Here is a 23,375-nt window from a genome sequence, read left to right as displayed (position 1 = left end):
TCTCTGATCAAAATGCAAGATTAATTCTCTTTTTAAAGAATAGAGTAAAATATGTTACATTTTGATTTTCTATAAAATATTGTGTAATGGATTAATACACTTAATTTACTTGTAATGGCTTAACAGCTTTGCTCTTCCTTCTAGCAGGTTTCAATTTGTAATTATGATCCTACACTCTACTTTAGAAGTAAATCACCAAATAGAACAGTTAACTTTACCGAAGTCGTCATTATGTATAAAAAGTAAAAAATAAGCACTTTATTTTAATTACTCCTCAAATACTCCATATTTTCCTTACACTGTTATTAAAGTAAGCTCTTGGATGGGTACCCACTATTTTATTTGTTGCCGTCTTTTTTATAATACATAACTGCAGTATAGCTAACCAAACAACAGGATAATGTTTATTCTGAAAACTGCTGAATACTATTTCAACAGCTATTTACATGTGATGAGAATGCCAGTTCACAATGCTGATGAACGGTACTAAGATTGTGGAAAATATTATCTATATGAAACCTCTTAGATTAATTACATTGCTTGTTCTTGGTTTCTTTTTTTATAAATATCAAATAGTGCTAGCATAGTGATTTCTCTCCTACCTTGAAAAGAGTACCTATGCTTCCCCAGTGGACTGAACTGTATCATCATAGTAATTATTATTAGAAAGACAAGCAAAACATTCTTTGAACTCTTTCTGACTGGTCCATCAAATATCCCACTGAAAAGTTAATAACAATTCAGAAGGCTGTGTTAGAACAATAACAAAACTATAATACTTACATTTGCACATGTGGGGGCTGAAAACGTCCCTGGTTAATGTTGTAGAACGTGAAAGCCTGTGTGGGGTTTGAGCTGTACTCATCCACTTCAATTATGAGTCTACTGTGTTGATGCCTTCTAGCGGCCATAATGTGCGACTGGGCGAAAGCCATGCTTGCACGGTGTAGAATTGGCTTTTTCAGACAATCGTCTGTGCTATCTTTCTACATCGACGGAAGAAGACCATGTCATCTCCTTACCTCATCAACGTGTTCCTCTTCTGAAATCTAAAATCACATTGAAGAGATGGAGCATCACTGTTTGACAATTAATCTGTTTTGGACTTGCTTTATTTAATGTCAGATAAAGATTTAAAGGGAACGGGGGAACACTTGCTGCCCAAAGAATTTATTACAAACCTTTCCAACTCAGTAATTTGATAAATATATTTTAGTCTGAGTGTAGAGGAGTGGGACACTTGCAAAAGAAAACATGGTACCACATGTTCAAATAGCTAAGACTTTTAAACACAAATTTAGCAGCACTCAGTGTTGCTGGGGAATGGTATAACAAATGTTAAGGTTTTGTTAACACAATTATTTACCCCCCCCCCATGTTGTATTACTGGATATTTATATCCTTGCCCCCTTTAAAAATGTTCAGTTGACTGAGCATGAGTAAAGAACATTAAAAAGCACAAGTTTAAGGCCTGTTATTCAGTAGTACTGTGGAATTCCTGAAAGGGATTTGTTGTCAAGTGAATGCTCCCTCAAGACTAAGAAATGGGTATCAAAATAGGTTTCCCTTTCACATGTTATTATAGAATCATAGAATCATAGAATAATAGGACTGTAAGGGACCTCAACAGGTCATGGAGTCCAGCCCCCCCGCCCTCAAGGCAGGACCAAGCTCCGTCTACACCATCCCTGACAGATGTCTATCTAACCTGTTCTTAAATATCTCCAGAGAGGGAGATTCCACCACCTCCCTTGGCAATTTATTCCAATATTTGACCACCCTGACAGTTAGGAATTTTTTCCTAATGTCCAATCTAAACCTCCCTTGCTGCACTTTAAGCCCATTACTCCTTGTCCTGTCCTCAGAAACCAAGAGGAACAAATTTTCTCCTTCCTCCTTGTGACACCCTTTTAGATATTTGAAAACCGCTATCATGTCCCCCCTTAATCTTCTTTTTTCCAAACTAAACAAGCCCAGTTCATGAAGCCTGGCTTCATAGGTCATGTTCTCTAAACCTTTAATCATTCTTGTCGCTCTTCTCTGTACCCTTTCCAAGTTCTCCACATCTTTCTTGAAATGTGGCACCCAGAACTGGACACAGTACTCCAGCTGAGGCCTAACTAGTGCAAAGTAGAGCGGCAGAATGACTTCACGAGTTTTGCTTACAACGCACCTGTTGATACAACCTAGAATCATATTTGCTTTTTTTGCAACAGCATCCCACTGTTGACTCATATTCAACTTGTGGTCCACTATGACCCCTAGATCCCTTTCCGCCATGCTCCTTCCTAGACAGTCGCTTCCCATCTTGTATGTATGGAACTGATTGTTCCTTCCTAAGTGGAGCACTTTGCATTTCTCTTTATTAAACCTCATCCTGTTTACCTCTGACCATTTCTCTAACTTGCTAAGGTCATTTTGAATTATGTCCCTATCCTCCAAAGACGTTGCAACCCCACCTAGTTTGGTATCATCTGCAAACTTAATAAGCGTACTCTCTATCCCAATATCTACATCATTGATGAAGATATTGAACAGTACGGGTCCCAAAACAGACCCTTGAGGAACTCCACTTGTTATCCCTTTCCAGCAGGATTTAGAACAGTTAACAACAACTCTCTGACTACGGTTATCCAACCAATTATGCACCCACCTTATCGTGGCCCTATCTAAGTTATATTTGCCTAGTTTATCAATAAGAATATCATGCGAGACCGTATCAAATGCCTTACTAAAGTCTAGGTATATGACATCCACCGCTTCTCCCTTATCCACAAGGCTCATTATCCTATCAAAGAAAGCTATCAGATTAGTTTGGCATGACTTGTTCTTCACAAACCCATGCTGGCTATTCCCTATCACTTTATTACCTTCCAAGTGTTTGCATATGATTTCCTTAATTACCTGCTCCATTATCTTCCCTGGGACAGACGTTAAACTGACCGGTCTGTAGTTTCCTGGGTTGTTCTTATTCCCCTTTTTATAGATGGGCACAATATTTGCCCTTTTCCAGTCTTCTGGAATCTCTCCTGTCTGCCACGATTTTTCAAAAATCATAGCTAAAGGCTCAGATACCTCCTCTATCAGCTCCTTGAGTATCCTGGGATGCATTTCATCAGGACCTGGTGACTTGCTGACATCTAACTTTCCTAAGTGATTTTTAACTTGTTCTTTGTGTATCCTATCTTTTAAACTTACCCTCTCTCTGCTTGTATTCACTACGTTAGGCACACCTCCAGACTTCTCGGTGAAGACCGAAACAAAGAAGTCATTGAGCATCTCTGCCATTTCCAAGTTTCCTGTTACTGCTTCTCCCTCCTCACTAAGCAGTGGGCCTACCCTGTCCTTGGTCTTCCTCTTGCTTTTAATGTATTTATAAAAGGTCTTCTTGTTTCCCTTTATGCCTGTAGCTAGTTTGATCTCATTTTGTGCCTTTGCCTTTCTAATCTTGCCCCTGCATTCCCGTGTTGCTTGCCTATATTCATCCTTTGTTATTTGTCCTAGTTTCCATTTTTTATATGACTCCTTTTTTATTTTGAGATCATGCAAGATCTCCTTGTTAAGCCAAGCTGGTCTTTTGCCATATTTTCTATCTTTCCTACACAGCGGAATTGTTTGCTTTTGGGCCCTTAACAACGTCCCTTTGAAATACTTCCAACTCTCCTCAGTTGTTTTTCCCTTCAGTCTTGCTTCCCATGGGACCTTACCTACAAGTTCTCTGAGCTTATCAAAATCTGCCTTCCTGAAATCCATTACCTCAATTGTGCTGGTCTCCCTTCTACCTTTCCTTAAGATCATGAACTCTATTATTTCATGATCACTGTCCCCCACACTTTCTTCCACTTTCAAGTTCTCAACTGCAGTCCAGAAACTTATTGGATAGCCTGTGCCCCACTGTGTTAGTTTCCCAACATATGTCTGGATAGTTGAAGTCCCCCATCACCACCAAATCTTGGGCTTTGGATAGTTTTGTTAATTGTTTAAAAAAGGCCTCATCCACCATTATATTATGCCTGGCTTTGTAATAATTTATAATGGGTCTACTAGCGTAGTATGAAAGCTCAAAGTGCTACTGCTCCACCTAACATACCTCATATATCCTATTGTGAGGATGTTAAGGCCCAAATTATAGGATTCATTAGAAAACCGTGTGTTCCACAGCCTTATACCAACATAAATGTTTTCATTAAGTTTTACTAGGGGGCTGTGCCCCCTGCTCACTATGCTAGCCAACTCCCCTCTTGGCCAGGGAGTGCCTCGGACTGAGACCACCCCAACTCCTGCTCTTCCCTGCTGCCAGGAAGGAGCCAAGGCAGCCCCATCCCTGGCTCTGCCCGTCCCCCCGCTCCCCACACCCAGCCACTGGAGAGTGCACAGGGCTGAGGCCAACCTGGCCCTGGATCTTCCCCCACCAGCCCCCAGGAAAGGTCCAAGGCTGCCCTGACCCCAGCTCTCTCTCCTTCACCCCCCACCCCTGCCTGAGAGGCTGAGTTCACCCCAGCCCGTGTCCCTCCCCTCCCCGCCAGCACCAGCTCTTGGGTCCCCTTGGTTGCCGAGGATGGGGCCAAGGCAGTCGCACCCGGCTTTCCCCCCAGCCACTGGTGAGGGCCTGACTCTTCCCCCCGGCCACCATGGAAGGATTGGGGTGAAACCGTGCTGGCCCAAAGCAGTGCTGGGCCCAGCTCTCTCCCTGGCTGCCGAGCCGGTGGGGGCATGGGCCAAGGCCAAGCCAGGCCAGCCCAGCCCTGGCTCTCCTCCCCGCAGCTGCTGGGAAAGTCCAAGCACAGGGGAAAGGCATGCGGGGAAGCCACATAGTTTGTGGCTCCCCAGAGCACGGGGGGGGGGGGGGGGAGGCCATGCGGTTGAGGGTGGAGGGAGGGGCTGTAGGACGCAGAGTGATGCATGATGTCACTCTGTGGTCCCATAGGAAAAGTTTTTATAGAGAGAGAGAGAAAAAAAGAAAATAAATTGAAACAGTTTGGGATTCTCCTTGCAATGTATCCAACCCAAACCCAACAGCAATAATTGATTGGAAAATGAAATTGATTGAAATGCTAACAAACTACTGAAAATAGCAGAAAGTAAATTAGATTAGATTAGATCTCCCCTTCCCAGTTTTAATAAACTATTTCATTATTGGCAATAAATGTAAGGCTCATTTATAAGAATATAATATTTGTAAGTGTCCCTTTAAAATAACAAAATATAGGACTATGTAGCACTTTAAAGACTAACAAGATGGTTTATTAGATGATGAGTTTTCGTGGGCCAGACCCACGAAAGCTCATCATCTAATAAATCATCTTGTTAGTCTTTAAAGTGCTACATAGTCCTGTATTTTGTTTCAGCTACACCAGACTAACACGGCTACATTTCTATCACCTTTAAAATAACAATATTTAAAAGTTCTGTTTAATGCCAGTTTGATAGTTTTTGTTTACTTATTGAAAAGATTACTTCGCTTCAAAGAAACTAATGTTACTAATATTCACATTGAAATACAGTTATTCGCTGGATCCATATTGCCTATTGGGGTATGTCTAGACTACATGGCTCCATCGACGGAGCCATGTAAACTAGTTTATCCGGGATAGGCAAAGACATGGGCAGCGAGTTGTATGGGCTCATGGTGCCCATGCTCCACCAATATTTGGAGCTGGGTCTCTCCAGCTCTGCTTGGAGCGGGCTCCGGACCACCATGCATCCTCCCACCCCAGCTCCAGAGACTCTCTCCCCCAGCCCCGGCCCCGCCGTGTGCAACCTTCACTGAGCTCCCCCTTGCCGGCTGCTGCTGCCATGTGCAGCATGCTGAAACCGGTGGGCGGGGAGACGCCCGGGCATGATGTAACGTCACGGCCTGGGATTTTAAAATTGCTGGGTGCTGCATTGTGCTGCGCCGCACGGTTGAGTTGTGGGTTCGGAGTCCGGGGATAGAGAGCAGACTCCGGCCCCGCAAAGTGGAAAGCAGAAGGTAGAGGAGGGGAAGGGAAGAAGAAGGGCTGGGAGAGGAATGGGCTTGTGCGAAGGGGGAGGGGGAGCGGGAGGGCTGGGAGAGGAAGGGGCTTGTGCAGAGAAGGAGGGGGAGGGTTGGGAGAGGGAGGGACTTGTGCGGAGGGGGAGGGGAAGGGGCTTGTGCAGAGGGGGAGAGCTGGGAGAGGAAGGGCTTATGCAGAGGGGGAGGGGAAGGGTTAGAAGAGGACGGGGCTTGTGCGGAGGGGGAGTGGGAGGGGAAGGGGATGGGCTGGGAGAGGAAGGGGCTTGTGCAGAGGGGGAGGGGAAGGGAGAAAACTAGGGGAAGGGCTGGGAGAAGAAGGGGCTTGTGTGGAGGGGGAGGGAAGGGGGGAAGAAAGAGGAAGGCACTAAAGGGACAGGGTAGAGGAGAGACAAATGCCAGGGGGCCAAGTGCAGACAATGAGGAAAAAAGCAGGAGGGGAGGTGTAAGTGGGAGGGGGGACAGGGTGATGCTGGGAGGGGAGAGGGTAAGGGCATAGGGGGCTGGAGGAGGAGGTGCCCTGAGACAGCTTGAAAGAAGGGGTGGGCATAAGGAAGGCGGGGATGGAGCAAGGCATGTGTGAGGGCACAGAGGGGCAGATGGGGAACAGGGGAGAGAGTGGTGAGGGGGTGGGTATCAGGGAAAAAGAGGGCAAAGGGGGGAGGAGCAGTGAGGGAAGGTGGAGGCACCAGGAGGGTGCAGGAGTAAGAGAAGGTGCAGGTGCCAAGGGATTCTGGGGGTGGAGCAGAAGGGCAGACACCTGCAGGGGAGGGACCAGCACCAGAGGAGAGAGGCAGGGCAGGTTTGTAGAGGGAGGTATTAGAAGAGGAGATGAGGAGCAGTAGCTCACATGATCAGAGTGGGGCTACTGGAGGAGTCGGCACAGGGGGGAAAGAAGGGCTGGTGGAGGGGTGCAGGTTGCATTAGGGCTGAGGGCAGTGAGAAGGGCAGGAGTCAGGACAGCAGAGGAGGGTGAGGGGTTGGGGGGCAGCAGGCACCAGGGGAGCTGATGGAGAAAGGGGAGGAGACATGGCAGCAGAGAGAAAAGGTAAAGGTTTAAAAATATTTATTAATAACTTGGGTGCCACAGTGGCACATCCAAACAAGCCACGTGAACTCAGTACTGGTGCACAACACAAAATTCATTTTGCTCATGAGAGGAAACTCTTAGGCTACGTCTACACTGGCGGTTTCTTGCGCAAGATGATCTTGCGCAAGAGTTCTTGTGCAAGAATTTTTGCACAAGAACACGTCCACACTGCCATATGAGAGATGTGCTTTTGCACAAGAGCATCTATGGCAGTGTGGACGCCCTCTTGGCCAAGAAAGCTCTGATGGCCATTTTAGCTATAGGGGTTTCTTGTGCAAGAAATCCCTGCCTAGCATCCACACTGCCCTCTTGTGCAAGAGAGCTTACACCTGTTAGAAAAGAGCGCAGCTCTTGCGCAAGACACCCTCTCTTACCACGCCGTACTGTAAATTTCCTTTCACAAGGGCAGGCGGGCAGTGTGGATGCTCTGTGGGTTCTTGCACAAGAACGGCTGTACTTGTGCAAAAAGGCACGAGTGTAGACATAGCCTTAGAGGGAACACTTCCCTCAGCTCTCTGCTCCCGAGTTAATGTCATACACATTGGGTTAATGCAACTGCAGGATAGTTGCATGAGGGGGTTTTGGTGGGGACCAAACTAATACCTGTTGGTAGGAGAATGGTAGGAAAAGCCCTTCAACAGGGGTGACATGACAACTTTTACTTCTAGTCGTGTGTCCATTTTGCTTGGTGCGTGTTACCTCCAGAGGCATGGCTAATGGGGGGGGGGCAGGGAGTGTGGTTAACTGGGACCAGGGGGCGTGGCTAATGGGGCACCACCAAAAATTAAACAAACCTGCCTCCTATGGGCAAAGAAGCGGGGATTTAAATAATCCCCGCTTTATTAACATAAACATGGCCACCACGCTGTGCCGATGATCAGCTGATCTGGCACAGCGCGGCAGTCTAGACGCGGACTTGTCAGCTGGGGAAGCCTTTGCCAACGGATCCCTTATGCCCCTTATGCTTAAAAAAGGAGCATGTATCTCCTTGACTCCACTAGAAATGAGTGGTAAGGAAACAGCAGTAAAGTAACTAAGGACATTTTGGATTTTAAACACTCTCAGGTACGTCCTAGACTACAGAGCTTTTCCGGGATATGGGAGGTATGTCCAAGGAAAAAAAGTCCACTTTTCTGAAAAAAATGTCAGAAAAGTGGACAAGGCGTTTTGTCGGTATCCCTGTAAACCTCGTTTTACGAGTAAGAAGGGATGTTCTGGAAGAGAGTTTTTTCCAACATTTGGCCCCGTGTAGACAGGCCAAATGTCAGAAAAGCCTTTTTTGGAAGTATCTTTTTCTGACTTTTCTTTGTAGTATAGACACAGCATCAAATGCTATGTTCATGCTATGAAGCAGGCAGTAGAATAAAAATGGTTGAAAGCAAGAGAGAGGGAAGAGAAGAAATATTCTTCTAAGATTAAGAGCACACAAATTTTTGCACTTAAGAAATAAGGCCTGATCTGCACTTAAAAAGGTTGACATAACTATGTTGCCTAAGAAAAGGGAAAATCCACATTCCAGAGCCCCATAGCTATGCCAACCTAAATCCCAGGGTAGATGCAACTAGATCAATGAAAGAATACTACATGTCACTGTACACTATGTCTATGAAGCTATGGCATCATAGCTATGCCAATATAGTCTCAGTAGTATAGACTTGCCCTAAAAGATTAAAATGGCAGATATGAGGTCTTCTCCTAGAAGCACTGTGTGCAAAATTGTACACTTTCATATGCGCTATGTTTGTCAATGTCAAAACAAAACAAAACAAAACAAAACAACAACAACAACAACAAAAACCTGCTGTTTTTCCCTAAGTGAGATGTTCTAACAACTTCCTTCTAGGACAAGGTGGAAAGTAGCAATTGCTACCTCCACTAGTATTAGCTGTTTTTGGTCCAATTCATTACACTTTGTTCCCAAACACCAAGAAAAGTGTATTGCTCTGATAGCACTTACTGTAGAAGAGTTTTCAGAAGAGAGAATCCAATGTCCTCACACATGAGAGAGCCTGTGAATCACAGCACTAAGCCAGCCTGCATGGATGCTAGCCAGAGACACTCAGCATGATGGTCACCCTGTAAACAGGCAGAGAATGAGAAGCCAGCATGTCTCACTTGAGAGGGGGAAAAATGTATTATCATAGCTTTACTGATCTCCCTACCAAGTGACAGCCATTCTGTGTCCACCCTGGAGACATATACAAATTGTGCAGGATAGGAAAGAAAACCAAAAAGCCCGGATCTTACTGTAAAAACAAAATAGCTAGCAATCACATGAACAACTAATACTAACAGAAATCAGAATAGTATAACCACAGTACATGACTTACAATATTAATTCAGTAGATGAAGCAACTGTCAGCAACACACACAAACATCTTTGATCCTTACCTTTCACTTTCTTGATCCCTTGCTGAATAAGTGGCTGGCTGGCTGGCTGCTAACATTCTTGGTGACTGATAGAACAAGCTGTCTCTCTCCAGCCTGACTGCTATCCAAATCTGACATTAGTCACTCCCCTTAATTTTCTTTTACAACACTCCTTAAGATTTTTTTTTAATTATTTCCCCCATAACCAAAAACAGGGTGTGATATACAGTAGGAAAATAATTACCTGCAGCTGTACCACGTAAGTTTTAAAATCACATGCTCCACACTACCAACATACAGCAATAAGACTCGAATCCCCACAGCAACAAAATGCTAACTACTCTCTTCCCCCAGACTTATGGAGCTATGGGATGGCTGCCAGGGAGATACAGATAAATGTAAAAAAGGTTTCAGGAATATGAATATTAAAATAAAAGTCACAATTCTGGATGTTAGTTTTTTTTCAATCTCCAACATTTATGATTCTACTAAATGATCTATCTTCTCACTAGTGTAGGAATGTTCTCTGCACAAATTATTTTTCTAGGACTTTGTCCAGTTACTTCTAAATGTCCCCAAAGGTCTGATCCAAAACCACTGTACTAAGTGGATGTCTTCCCAGTATCTTCAACAGGAATTCCACTACTTCCACTGGGAGATTGTTTTGCAAAAGTACTACTCATTTACTTGAAATTTGGTATATTCTTAAGTCCCCTGCTAATCGGGGCCTTACATAACTCATTTTATCAACAAGTAGTCATCTAGCACCCTAAAGACTAACCAAAATTTATAGAATCATGCGCTTTTGTGAGGAAAACCCACTTTGTCAGATGAATTGGAGTGGAAATATCAGAAACCAAGAGATATATGGAGTTCTCCTGAATTTTTTTATCTTAATGTTTTCCTTTTTTAATTTCATGCCAATATCTCTTGTATAAGTACCAAACAAAATAATTCCAGTCCATATTTTGTAAGAATTATCTTGTCACTGCAAACTAACATTTCACTTTAATCTCTCTTCTCCTCACTCCACACTGAGGCTACGGCTACACTGCTGCTTTTTTGCGGAAGAGGATATGCAAATCGCGCTCACGTTTGCCTATCTTCTTCCAATTATTTTTGCAGAAGAGGTTTTGCCAATAAAAAGCCCTGTGTAGACGGGGCCATTTGTCAGGGGAAAAAACCCTGTAAACCTTGATTTTTGAGGAATAAGGGATCTTGTGAAAGAGGGATTTTTCTGACAAATGACCCCATCTACACAGGGCTTTTTATCAGCAAAACCTCTTCTGCAAAAAGAATCGGAAGAAGATATGCAAATATGAGTGCAATTTGCATATCCTCTTCCACAAAAAAGCGGCAGTGGAGCTGTAGCTTGATTCTGCCTTTTGTTCTTCCTCCAGTTCATATCTTTCCCCACCCACCATTCCTCAACTAACTTACTCCATTTTCTGTGTTACAGCCCCACTACCACACACTTTTGGTCAGTCCCATGGCAAACACTTTTGTTTTGAGTCTTTCTTGTAACCTTCCCAGCTATTGAACAAGAGCCTGGATACAAAATTGCCATGGCTCAAGTACAGTAGTTTTCATCTTAAATAATATTTAGGTTGTTAAAATAAAATAATAATGTAAGTAGAGAATAGAAATTAAGAAGTAAAAGTGTGAAGAGGAGATGTACTGTGAAATGAAAATATATGAAAAGTCAAGGAGGCAGAGAAACATAGAATGGTTATTCAAGATCATCAGAGTTGCAGAGAAGCACTCCAACTCTTACACCAACAGTAATGCAATAATGTGAAGAGCAAGACAGTGGGAGACAAGTGGGAACAGTGTAGACAGAGAGAAGATATGTGAAGAGGGCTAGCGTTTGTTCATAAAGAGTCTGAAGTACTGGGATTCGGGGATTCAATTGAGAACAAAGTGAGAAGACATGAAGGCATTTACATGAAGCTTTAAAATAGAAAAGCCCAATTTTTCAGGGAAAGAGGTGTTTATAAACACAATAAATTCCCGTAAAGAAATGTATGAGAGTTTGTGAAGCCATACAGTATGGCTACTTAAGATGCAAACACATTTGCGTTTATTTTACTCCATCAGCATAGTGCCTGATGGAGAATTCAAATCTTTCTCTACAATGAAGGAAACATTGCTCTTATTGAGTTACTGTCTCAGAAACAGAAGCAAGTTACGTTAGACAAGGAAGCAGAAATCTTATTTTTTTTAAATCCAGTGCCTGAAAGTGCTTTCTACACTAAGGGTGCTAACTATCACAGTAACATGACTATAAAAAGCAGTATTTGGATCCATTATCACAAAATACTCAAATATGTTTTTGTTTTAAACAAGGGATGGATTGACAGAAGTAGCTCAGTATTAAAGGATCCTAGTGCTATCAGTAAAGACTTTACTCTTTGTCCATCCTGTGCTTTTCAGCACATTGGGCTACCCACATTCTCCATACTTGCGTATCATCTGACATGTAATCCTAAATCCTCAAAGAATTGGATTTGTTTAATTTGGAAATAGGAAGACTGAGAGGGGATTAGATAGCAGCTTTTAAGTACATACAGGGCGTTATAAGGGAGAGGGAGAAAAAATAGTCCACTTTAACGTCTGAGGATAGGACAAGAAGCAATGGGTTTAATTTGCAGCAAGGGCGGTTTAGGTAGAACATTAAGAAAAACTTCTTAACTGTCAGGCTAAACACCGGAATAAATTGTTTAGGGAATAAATTCCATCATTGTGAAATCCCCATCATTGGAGATATTTAAGAGCAGGTTAGATACACATCTGTCAGGAATGATCTAGGTGATGCTTAGTCTTGCCATGAGGGGAGGGGACTGGACTTGATCATTTCACAAGATCCCTTCCAGTTCTAGTGTTCTATGATTCTATAACTTCAAATTACATTTTTCTATGGCATTGATGATCATATGCTTTCAAGTCATCCTAGTTCTATCCCTCTTTCTTTTTGCATTTTCTGGTTTCCAACTGAGAGTCACAATCCATAGTCAGTAAAGAAGCAATTATATAATTTAATGTAGGAAATGAACTGGCTGTTCTAATAGGTTTTCCTTCTATAACTTATAATATTTACATAATCCTGACATAAATTGGTAAATAGGATCATTTTTCTGCTCTTAGTTCTGCCACCAGGAACTGGATACACTTTCTTCCATAGGAAAGTTTGCAATTAAAAACTGTTTCAAAGGAATATGTTCTTTTTTTATTGTTGGTTTGCTGAGACAAATAATAGTGCAATTGCTGGGAAATCAAAACTAGTGGACAGTCTCTTCTGGCTGGTTTGACTTTACCTTAAAATGAGAGATCAAATGTTCTTAGTTCATTTAAAATAAAGAGAGCAGTATTAAATGGCAACTGGTAGCTGCTGAGGCTCATCATGTACAAATGTACTCATGGAACCATTAGGCCTCAAGTGCTTTCTATACATCAGTAGTTTGTTGTATAAATGCATGTTTAGGGAACTTTTAAAATGTACATTTTCTGAACTCAGTCTAGCACTGAAATATGCACTTAAAACTCTACGCTTCCCAATAAGAATATGTTATGTACCTGCCATTAGTGTCAATGACAGTTAAGAAAGCATGCTGAAAGGAGAATAAATTCCTTGGGGATATTTAAGTTATAATCTGTAGTGTCATTTGAGGTGTTTTCCTCCCATTACAAGCTCCCCAAAGACTTTGATGTTATGAATTAGTGATCTAAAAGTTCTATTTTGAAGTGTAACCCCATTTTAGGTACAGAAACACTACATCAAATAGAACTATTAACTTTTTAAGATGCCAGTTTAGTGCTGCTGAAAGGTGCCAGGATGACAGCCTTGCAGACTGAAGTCCTCTGCAAGCGTCCCTGAACTGCCTTTGTGTCTCAAACCTTCGTGGAGAGACCAATTCTGAAGGGTAAGAAGGGTAGTTCAGATGCCATCCCCTTGAATTCTATGATCTCTTTGTTGTAACTACCAACAAGGGTAATAATTATGGTGAATTTTGTAACATGCATCTCTCTCCACTAGGAATTCTTCCAAACAGTCATGAGATGGCACAAAAGTTTATAGTGTAAACATTTAGAAATTGCTCTCATCACAGGTTTCACAGTTCTCAACTCTCAAACATACCTATATGCTCTGATCCTGCTTTGAATATGCCTGAGAACTATATGGGCAAAGCTATATAAATGTAGCTATGTTGGCTTAACTCTGTGGTGTAGATGTATGTACACCAAGAGAGAGGATGTAGGAACCCTACCCCGGCTCCCCAGCCTATGGTAGCTAAATTGACAAGCATTCTGCCATAGACCTAACTCAATCTGCAGTGGGGGCAAGGTTGGCATAGCTACATTATTCAGGGAGTATCAATTTTTTTATTTCCCTCCCGCCCCCTCGCCAAGCAACATAGTTATGTCAACCTAAATTCCTAAATTTTAAGTGTAAATCAGGCCTGAGGCCATGTCTACACTAAAAAGAAGATCTCTGCTGCTGCAATTGATCTTCTGGGGTTTGATTTAGCCAGTTTAGTTGTGATTCTTGCTTCAACGTTCCTTATAAGTGTGGACCTGGCCTGAGATTCAAACTTCTTTGTTTCAGGAGCATGGCTACCTTACACAGATCTCCAGCATCTCTCTTTTTAAACTTCACTTCTCAATGGTGGATGTTGATTGATCATAAGGATGCATTACACCAATAAACTAAAAGGACTTACCATCTCATCAAGTCCATCATTTGTTTCCACAGATCTGAACAGCTCTGAGTAATGTCTGGCTTGTAATGTGGAAAAATGTGCTTTGGTGAATCAATGAGACCTCTTATTTTGCTTTAACTGAAACTACCTCAGCCTTTTTTTTATTAAAATTATTTTATCCTAATTTAAAACAAAATAAAGCCCCCACAATATTACATCTTGCTACTTATAACTACCTGTCATATATTGGTAAAAAAAATCCTTTACTGAAATTAATTAGTTTTCCTCCACTGATCACACTTACAAGTAAGTTACTGCACATGTTACTGTCATTATTTTAGATTTAAAGAACACTGTCACATAAAGATTATATAGATATTGTAAAAAGATATAAATGGCGGAAATAAGATACATTAAAGTCTGTCTCCTTGCCCATATCTGTGGAGTTTCATCAATGGAAATGTTTTACTTACAGTATGCCACAATACTCGACAGTCCTGTGGACGGACAGGCAGAGAAGGAAGGAAGATGAAGGCAGTCAGAATACACTGAATATTACAATATTTCACCTAAGTAATCTAATAATTACGAAGATTTAATTTGTTTACCACTCAGAAAACTTTTAGAAAGTATTATTTTGAATTATGACTACACGATTATTCTTTTTATTTTTTTATTCCAACACCTGCAAAACTAGAGTTGCTTATTCTTCATTTTATAAAGATTTAAGTTTCATTTTTAAATGATTAGCTGTACCACTTACTGGATCATATCCTGGGGAATGAAAATACTTTCTCTCTTATTATTTTAATTCTAAAATACAAATGCAGCACAATAATACTTCTGTTTTCACTTCAAACCCTGGAGAGGCTCTATTTTATAATATATCATGAACACCTAGTATATTTTGGAGATAAGAATATTAGTGTTTACATTCACAAATGTACTGAACAAAGAGAAGACATTTGTTGAGACTAAATAAATTATAATCCTACACTAGATTTTTACTAAATATATTCAACATATCGTTCTTGAGTAAAGTATTAAATTGGCCACATTTTCTTATAGTCTAAACTAAGTCCTCTTTAAGAAAAATAAACCATTTTGGTTTAAGGTTATATATATATTCATCTCAAAATAAATTAGAGGTAGCTAATCTATTTAAATTAAGTAAATCTAGTCAAGAAAATTTTATATACGTACATAAAAGCTGCAAAGCTCTTCCATTACTCTTAAGAATTTTTTTCCTTTCCAAATGCTCATCAAACTTCATGATATTATTACTGGAACTTAAGGATAGGCATTAAAGAAAAATAATAAACCCCCAAAAGCCAATATTGAGTTTAAGGAAAAAATAACTGTAAATGTATAAATGCCATGAAAGCATCAGCAAGTTAGTGACGTGATTATTTATTTCTACACTTCAAATTTGAGTTTGTCATTTTATTCAGCAATTGAGATATGTTTAAAAAAACAAAGCATTTTATATTTGAGAAATTTTCAAGTCTGCTTTAAATCACAGCTGCAACAAACTAGTATTTGGAGTGTCTGGTTTAAACTCACAATTGAAAAGCTCTCTCTCAGCTATCCTTTGATACTCTTCATCCAGACTCAGCAACATGTGGGTTATGTTGTGCACAATGGCAAACCCTGGCCTCTGGACATACATCTATGCAATTCGCAATGGGACAAACCCCATTTGCTTTATTCACACAAGTAACACAACTGACTTCAGTGGGACTACTTACAAGATTAAAGCAAGCAGAACTCGGTGCACTAAATTGTGCACACATATCTGAGGGAAGAATATGGCATCCATTAGCCACTGAAGAGAGACATTGTAGTAACATCTATCTCCCTCTTTCCAAAATTAAAGTGGTAGGGTTACAAAGCCTAATATAAATTATATAATTTTGAGTATTCAGTTAAATGTGTTTGTATTTAAGCATTCCAATTCAGTTTTGACAATCCAAACACTGCAGCACTGTGTTAGCGCATGCCTATTTCTGTTGCTCCAAGAGAGTATAATTTTTTAAAAAAGGAAGGAAGAATAGAATTTAAATCGGAAAAAGTAAAGTAGAATTTAAAAATTCTTAGGTTAACAACCTAAGGTGCTGGCAATTATTTTTTAAATGATCTAAAATGAATCAACAATGCTTTTTTAAATATAGCATTTCTCTGCACTCATAAGTAAAATATAAGACCTGTAAGAGAAATCGTACTGCCTTATCAACTATTGAACTGGATCATCCCCTTTAGTGGTAAAAATGTTGAAAGGAGGAAATCTCCCGAGATCCCCTCATATCATCTCATTAGGGGTGAAAGGAATGAGGCAGCAGGATTTCCCTGCAGACAAAAGGCACAAGATGGACACCAAACCTGCCAGATCCCCAGGGATTTTCTGGAAGCTACAGTCACTTTTACTAACACCCTGCATTTACATGGGGGGTACGTCTACACTACAGGAAAAAGTTGAATTAAGATATCCAACTTCAGCTACATTAATTGCGTAGCTGAAGTCAAAATAACTTAACTGGGCTTTTGGCACTGTCTACACTGCAGGAAGTAGAAGGAAGAGCACTTTTTTTCTACTTCCCTTACTCTTCGTGAAAGCAGGGTTACTGGCATCGATTGGAGTGCCACTCTCAATTTGAATTAGCTGTCTTAACTAGACCCGTTAATTTGAACCCTAGAACATCGTCAGCAGCAGCTTCAATCTTCCTCCGTTATGTAGACGTACCTGGGAACTGCACTATAGGACTTCTACCCGGGAAAAAACATCAGGCTTACTCCATGCTATCTTCTCCAGGTAGTCTCCTTGGGCTGGACAAATGTGTATCAGCTTCCAGGCTTCCCTCAATTCTCCGCCTGCCTCTCTGAACAAATTCTAGACTCAAAGGGCATCCTACATAAGACCCACAGGAGAGGGGGAAGATGTAGAGGCAGTGGAGCCCTCCTGTCTTCCATGTCAGAGAGAGGGGAGAGCTATACCAGGAGGATGAGCTGCGGCACTGATTTCTATTTCAAATATTTCAAATATACAAATGTTATAAAATCAAGCTGAATGGTATGTGTTCATTTTGTATATTCCTTATGTGTACCAGTGTGGCTGAGCAGGGATCCAATCCCGCACTCCACGCCTCATGTGAGGAATGATACATCCCATTGAAGTGTATGTGGCTGCTCATGTAAGAAAGGACTCCCAAGATCAGGTGCTATATATAATTCTGAGAAAGTATTTTTTAGTTTATGACTATAGAAACAGTAAAGTAGAACCTGTGTGACATCAATTAAAATCACTGGTATTATTTTATTATTAATAATAATAAATAGTAATTGTTTATTACAGCAGTATGTAGGAAGCAACTGAGATCAGGGACTCAGTGTGGTAGGCACTGTTCAAACATAGAGCCATAAACAGTCCCTTCTCCAAAAAGCTAAGTTGGCAACGCCACATTAGTTCTTTTACATGGTTGGGAGGGTGGGAAAAGCAGAGTGGTTCAGAAGTAATTACTTATTACACAGAGAACATGGGAAGAGAGAGAAGTTATGGGAATAGAAGAAGGGAGAGATAGAAGGTAAGATGGGCAGGAATGGAGTAACACTGAGGTGAAGAAACTGGAGGGAGCTGGAGCAAACAACTATTGAGCCCTGCTTAAGCTGTTTCTGCAGCTGCTCTACTGGATTCAGTCTCTGGCTGAATAGTAAGGTCAATGATAGTCTTAAGAGGAATTGGACTAGGTCTATAGAGAAGGAACTGGGGTAAGGAGGAAACATTCTGCAGGAAAAAGTGTCTTTAAAATATATTTATGCCATTGACAATACCCTCATTATTAACAATTAATTCACATGATAAAAAAACTACAAGACAACCTTCCATCAGAGCAATATTTAAGCTGAAATGTACAGACCCATACCCCTGAAAACAGGCATTTGTAACAGGAATCCTGACCTGTCCTCATTATTCTATGTAATTAAATGCAATATACTGTAGAGTATGTTGAAAGAACATTACAGGCACAATCCTGCTCCCAGTGAAGTCATTTAATTCAGTGACTGAATGGGGAAATTAAGCATTTTACATGTAGTCAGTGTAATGAATCCTTTCCAAATTGTTACATAGCAATCGGTTAGTTGGTAGTTACTCCTGGTAACACATCACATCTGCCACACTTGTTGGCAACTCAACAAGAAGGTCATGGAATGAACAGACATAGAGGGTGAGCTATTTTACACCTATAGACGTGGTCCCTGCAGTATCAGTAGGCTATTAATTAGCAGAATAGTTTTGCTGCTGTCCACACAGTATCTGTTCTACAGAGAAACAGTTGCAGGATTCCATTTCTACTCTATCACCATTCACCTTTCACAAGCAGTAAATTGACATATAGTTTACCTGGGAAGAATATTAGATCCAAAACATGAGATTTTGATGGGGAATAAAGAGGAGAAAATGAACTTAGAGAACTCTCTCTCCTACATGCACAAAAAACGTTTAACATTTCTCATAGACATAACCCAGAATATTATCACAAAATCTCCGTATCAAATTTAGAGATAATGTGTAGATCACCTTGAACTCAAACCCCCTCACACTCAACTTTACCCATGTGTGCACTCCATTCAGCGTCTAACAGCGTAACATCCAGAATAAACCTCACCCTTCTTTAACATAATCACGTTCTGTCTTTCAGTTCAGATTCCTTTATGTCAATACAGTGTGTAAGGGAGTCTCGCTTATGCTATCTTATATATTGCCTCTGAATTTGGCCCTTCTTCTTTGCTTCTGTTAAAGCAAGGTCTAGAAAATGGCTTTTATGGATTTCTTTTTTATTATTATCACTAATCATTTGAATGAAAATTGTTATTAATATTCTGAGTATTAATATTCATACTATACACTATTTTCTTTGTTCACTATTATTGTTTTCTGCATCTGGAAACAGAACCTGTTTTGATAAATGGACTAAATAGTTTATGTTTACTATTTATTATTGATTCATCTGTCTGGAAACAGGAACAGTTTTGAAAAATGGATTAAATAGCAATCTGGTATCACAGAGCTTAATCCTTAATCATAGGGCTTAATTACCATACAATTCAATGGCTAAACTCCTATTGACTTCAGCATTGCAGAACTGTGTCCATAGTGACTTCTTCACATAACTCTTTTACTGAAATACCAGGGCCAAATCCTGTGAAACTACTCAGGTGAATCTGCTTTGGAACACAGAGCCTCATTCTGTTCCCAATTACTTCCACAGGAGTAGGAGTAGACAATTATTGTAACTGAGAGAAACTTCTCAGTGAATCACAACAGATATTCCTATATTCCACACTGTTAGGGGAACTATTTCTCTCAAGAAGTTGAAGCATTAGTGTAAAAAAAGTATGTGCTTTATCAGACCTGTAGCCCTCTTCACACTGATACCAATATCTCCCACATTGAACATAAAGCTAAATAAACAGCATAACCTGTGTGAATAATAGTGTCAGCTTTATATTTGCTTCTTCATATGTGTACTGCTTTGGATCACAAGCTAATACCATTTCAAATATTTTTTTTAAAATCCCAGCTACATGGAAGATTCTAAAACACGTATTATGCATTTGCATATCTTGAAAATGGGCATTTTTTATATGGGAATACATGTAGGCATTTAAAAAATGGTTATTCTACTTCTAACTAAATAAAATGAGGGAATAGTGTATATAATGTGTATATATAAAGTACAGTAACAGGAAGATAAAAATTATAAGGGTGCTCAATCAAAATTTTCTATACTCTGAGATAAATTAAATAAATCACAACAGTAAAGCCAGGTCATGCTCAACAAATCCATGGCTGAATTACAGCCTAAGCAATGTATATCCATAAATTAATACATTTATAATATATAGTGTATCTCCAAAATAAAAGAATGCCAAGAAAATCCATATGTAATGTAACACTTCAAAAAGTATTATGCATGCAACACACTGCCAGTGTGTCTGGCACCATGAAACACAGTTTATTATTCATGGGTCCTATTACAAAATACTGTTCCACTGCAGGATATAATGGTTCCTTAAATACTTTTCTGAAAAGATATATTCTTCTCATAGAGGCCTAAAGCCTAGTTTGGGTGCATACATTTAGGATACAAAGCAGTATTTAAAATACAAAGAAAAATCTTTTGGAAGTATTATTAATACATGTCAGCAGTAGCCACTTTCATAGTTTAATAATCCTGGTTAGCTATTCATTTAACCAGAATAGCAAAAACAGTAGATCATAGTATAAATTATCACTTGTTACATTTATTTAACTTTTACTGAAGTTAGAAAAGAATATTAATAGTACAGCAAACCCTTTTTAACTTATGACATTGTGAAGATAGGGATTGTGTATAGTGCAACTTTTGATCTTCTTCCCAAACCGGGATGGAATGTTTTAAACCCTAGGAGATAGTCCAATTTTCTTGGATTTAATGGCTATATAGTGTACATATGCACCTTGTTCTTTATTGACTATGCTATACTCAGTAAATAAAAGTTATTTACAACGGCAACATATAAAATAATGATTAATAAAGCCACAAGTTAAAAGTGGCTAAACAACATCTAAATCTCCAAATGTCCATTTTTCCTGCCCCCTCCTCCCCCGCCCCGCACAATAATGTGCTATATAAGGCTGTCTACTAAATCACAACTGTATAACATAATAGATACCAGAAACAGCCTCACTTCTGGACAACTTATAGAACGGTTTTCTGCTGGAACAAAACTTTGGAAGGTCATTAAAGCCTCTCCCACCAGAAAGGAAACAATTCAACCCTCCGCCCTCATTTTGCCACGCAGGGATGAGGGCGCAACCCAAGTGAGCAGTGGCAGGAAACCTCGGGCGCTCCACCGAGGGAGGCTGGGGGCAGAGAGAGCTGAACACGGGATGATGAAAATGACACGGGAGGGTGCCCTAAGGCTCCACTCCACGGCCAGGTCCAGCCCCCCCCACCCCCCCCCGTGTCTCCGGCCCCAGGGAGGCGCGCGCTGCCCAGGCTGCCCTCAGAAGCCTCCACCAGGGGAACTCCGCAAACAAAGTAACTTCCAAGGTGACATTAGGAGCCCGGAGCCCAGGCGGGAAGGGCTCCCCTCCTGCGCTGGGCACAGAGAAACCCGGCGAGCCCTGCTCAGCGCGCAGCCCAGTCCTTACCTTCCGCCAGCCCAGCACAAGCCAAGCGGCAGCCGCAGCAGCAGCAGCAGCAGCAGCGGAGCCGCGCCGAGGCAGGGGAAGGGGAGCCGGGAGGATTGCAGCCTCCTTCCCTCTGCCGCCTCCTCCTCTCCGCCTCCTCCTCCTCCCTCTCTCCCGGGCCGTGCCGCCCGCGCCGCAGCTCTGGGGCAATGGGTTGTTGGTGGGCTTGTTTGGAAGGAGCCGAGCGCAGCCCACGGGGCAGCCTGGCTGGGAGCCGCCAGCCCCTGACACGCTTGGGGGGCGGGGAGGGGTTTGCGGGGGGCGCGCGGGGGGTTCCAGACCCGCGCGCGGCGGCGGCGGCGGCGGCGGCGCACCGAGCCCACCCCGCAGAAGGGGAGACGGAGCCTGGGCGCCCGGCTGCCCATTGCCGCCCGTCTTGCACCAGGGCGCTGCGGCGGAGCCCCCACCGCCCCCCCCCCCTCCGGCCCGGCCACACGCGGAGCGGGGGCTGCAAGGATCCGCCCCCCCCCACCAGTCCCTGGCGGGGGGAGCCCCCCGAGACTTACCCTCCCCGCCAGGGCTGCTGTGAAGACGCAGCATTTTGTACTAGTATTATTATTATTTGCAAGCCACCGTCTCCTTCTGCGGCAGCCCAGCCTCCCCTCCCCCGCCTCCTTTGGGGGCCCGGGGAGCCCCCCTCTCTTCCCGCGCCGCCTCCCCGCTGCAGAGCCGGGCGCCAAGGGGGGCCACCGGGCACCGGGACTGCTCGGGCCCTGCGCGCTGGACAGAGGGCGAGCCCCGTGCGCTGGGGCGGACAGATCTCCCTCCCTTCCCACTTTGTGTAGAGGGGGACGACACTGGGCTGGGATGGTTTGGGGCGTTCAGGGCGCTGGCTGCTGCCCCGGAGCCGGCTGCTGCAGATGGTAGGAGTGCCCTGTATTAGGGGCGCGGGCCCCCACCCTTGGGCTGCTGTCGGTGGTCACAGGAAGAGGGGAAAACCCTACCCCCCTTGTCTGAGGGTTGGGGGTGCCCATGCGCTGGCTCTATTGGTGGGGGGGGCACGGATTGGAAAGGGAAGCCCCCAGTGCCCCAGCAATCCCTCTCTCGGGCTGATTTAAGGGCTTAAGGGGTGGCAATTTGCTGACCCCCACTATGTTGTTGGGGACTTTCTCAGAAGTCCTTTCCCAGGCTGGGATTGTTTGAGCCCTGCTCTTTCCTGCCAGGTAATTGACTAGGGTTAGGATCCCCATCCCATCCCATAAGTATGACCATAAGGGTGGGACCAATGGTCCATCCAGCCCAGTATCCTGTTTTTCTACAGTGACCAGTGCCAGGTGCTTCACAGAGGATTAATAGAACTGCTCCCCCCTCCCCCCCATAAGCCCTTAGTGCAGATTTATGCTGACGATGTGACTCTTAGTAAAGGCTATAAGATATTTGTTATCAGCTCTGGCAAGTATAAAAATATCCAGTGCTCCTGGATTTTAAAAAACACAAGAGACATGAACATTGGGGTTTCCCCTGGTACCAGTGGCAAAAATTTCCCTTCTCTACAATGGTGAGTCAAGGAGAATAGTGGCAATCTTGCCACTAGGAGTGACTGTGTTTGAGTGGTGCTGCCTAAGAGGCACTTAGTGGTCCTTTGGGAGGAAATGTTATTCAAAATGTAAAATATTTATACTGCACCACTGAATAAGATGAGACAAGGTCTCTGCCCCAAACTGCTTGTGACATGGCTTTCAAAGGCACTGAGCATGCACAGCTCCTGCTAATTTCAAAATCAGGTCAGGAACACAATATGATATATTAATGATCCTATCATATGATATTATACCTAGAGATCATGAAAATTAAATGAACACATAGAGGAAAGACTAATTATAAACATATGAAGGTCTGTGCTAGACAATCTTCTAGTACAATAGAATCTCAGAGTTACCAGGTGACCAGTCAACCACACACCTCATTTGGAACTAGAAGTTTGCAATCAGGCAGCAGCAGAGACAAACAAATACAGTATACTTCTGTGTTAAATGTAAACTACTAAAAAAAGGA

General features: G+C 42.3%; 1 protein-coding gene across 2 annotated transcripts in view; it reads right to left on the bottom strand.

The window, feature by feature from the left end:
* Window positions 1-21,603, bottom strand: part of MPPED1 (metallophosphoesterase domain containing 1) — an 89,398-nt gene extending 67,795 nt beyond the window's left edge. Inside the window, exons 1-3 of one of the 2 annotated variants that reach the window (XM_089770073.1) lie at window positions 21,342-21,602; window positions 9,040-9,158; window positions 784-1,049 (exon numbers count right to left, since the gene is read on the bottom strand). In XM_089770073.1, the coding sequence (XP_089626199.1) occupies window positions 784-935 (152 nt within the window). In that variant the 5' untranslated portion in view covers window positions 936-1,049; window positions 9,040-9,158; window positions 21,342-21,602. Of the gene's footprint in view, window positions 1-783; window positions 1,050-9,039; window positions 9,159-21,341 lie in introns of both variants that reach the window. The other variant, XM_075899509.2, reaches the window with a different exon arrangement.
* Between the last annotated feature and the right edge of the window lie 1,772 nt (window positions 21,604-23,375).

Source organism: Pelodiscus sinensis, chromosome 1, assembly GCF_052426305.1.
Source record: "Pelodiscus sinensis isolate ZL-2025 chromosome 1, ASM5242630v1, whole genome shotgun sequence".
Lineage (NCBI taxonomy): Eukaryota > Metazoa > Chordata > Testudines > Trionychidae > Pelodiscus > Pelodiscus sinensis.
This window is presented reverse-complemented; position numbering and strand designations above follow the sequence as displayed.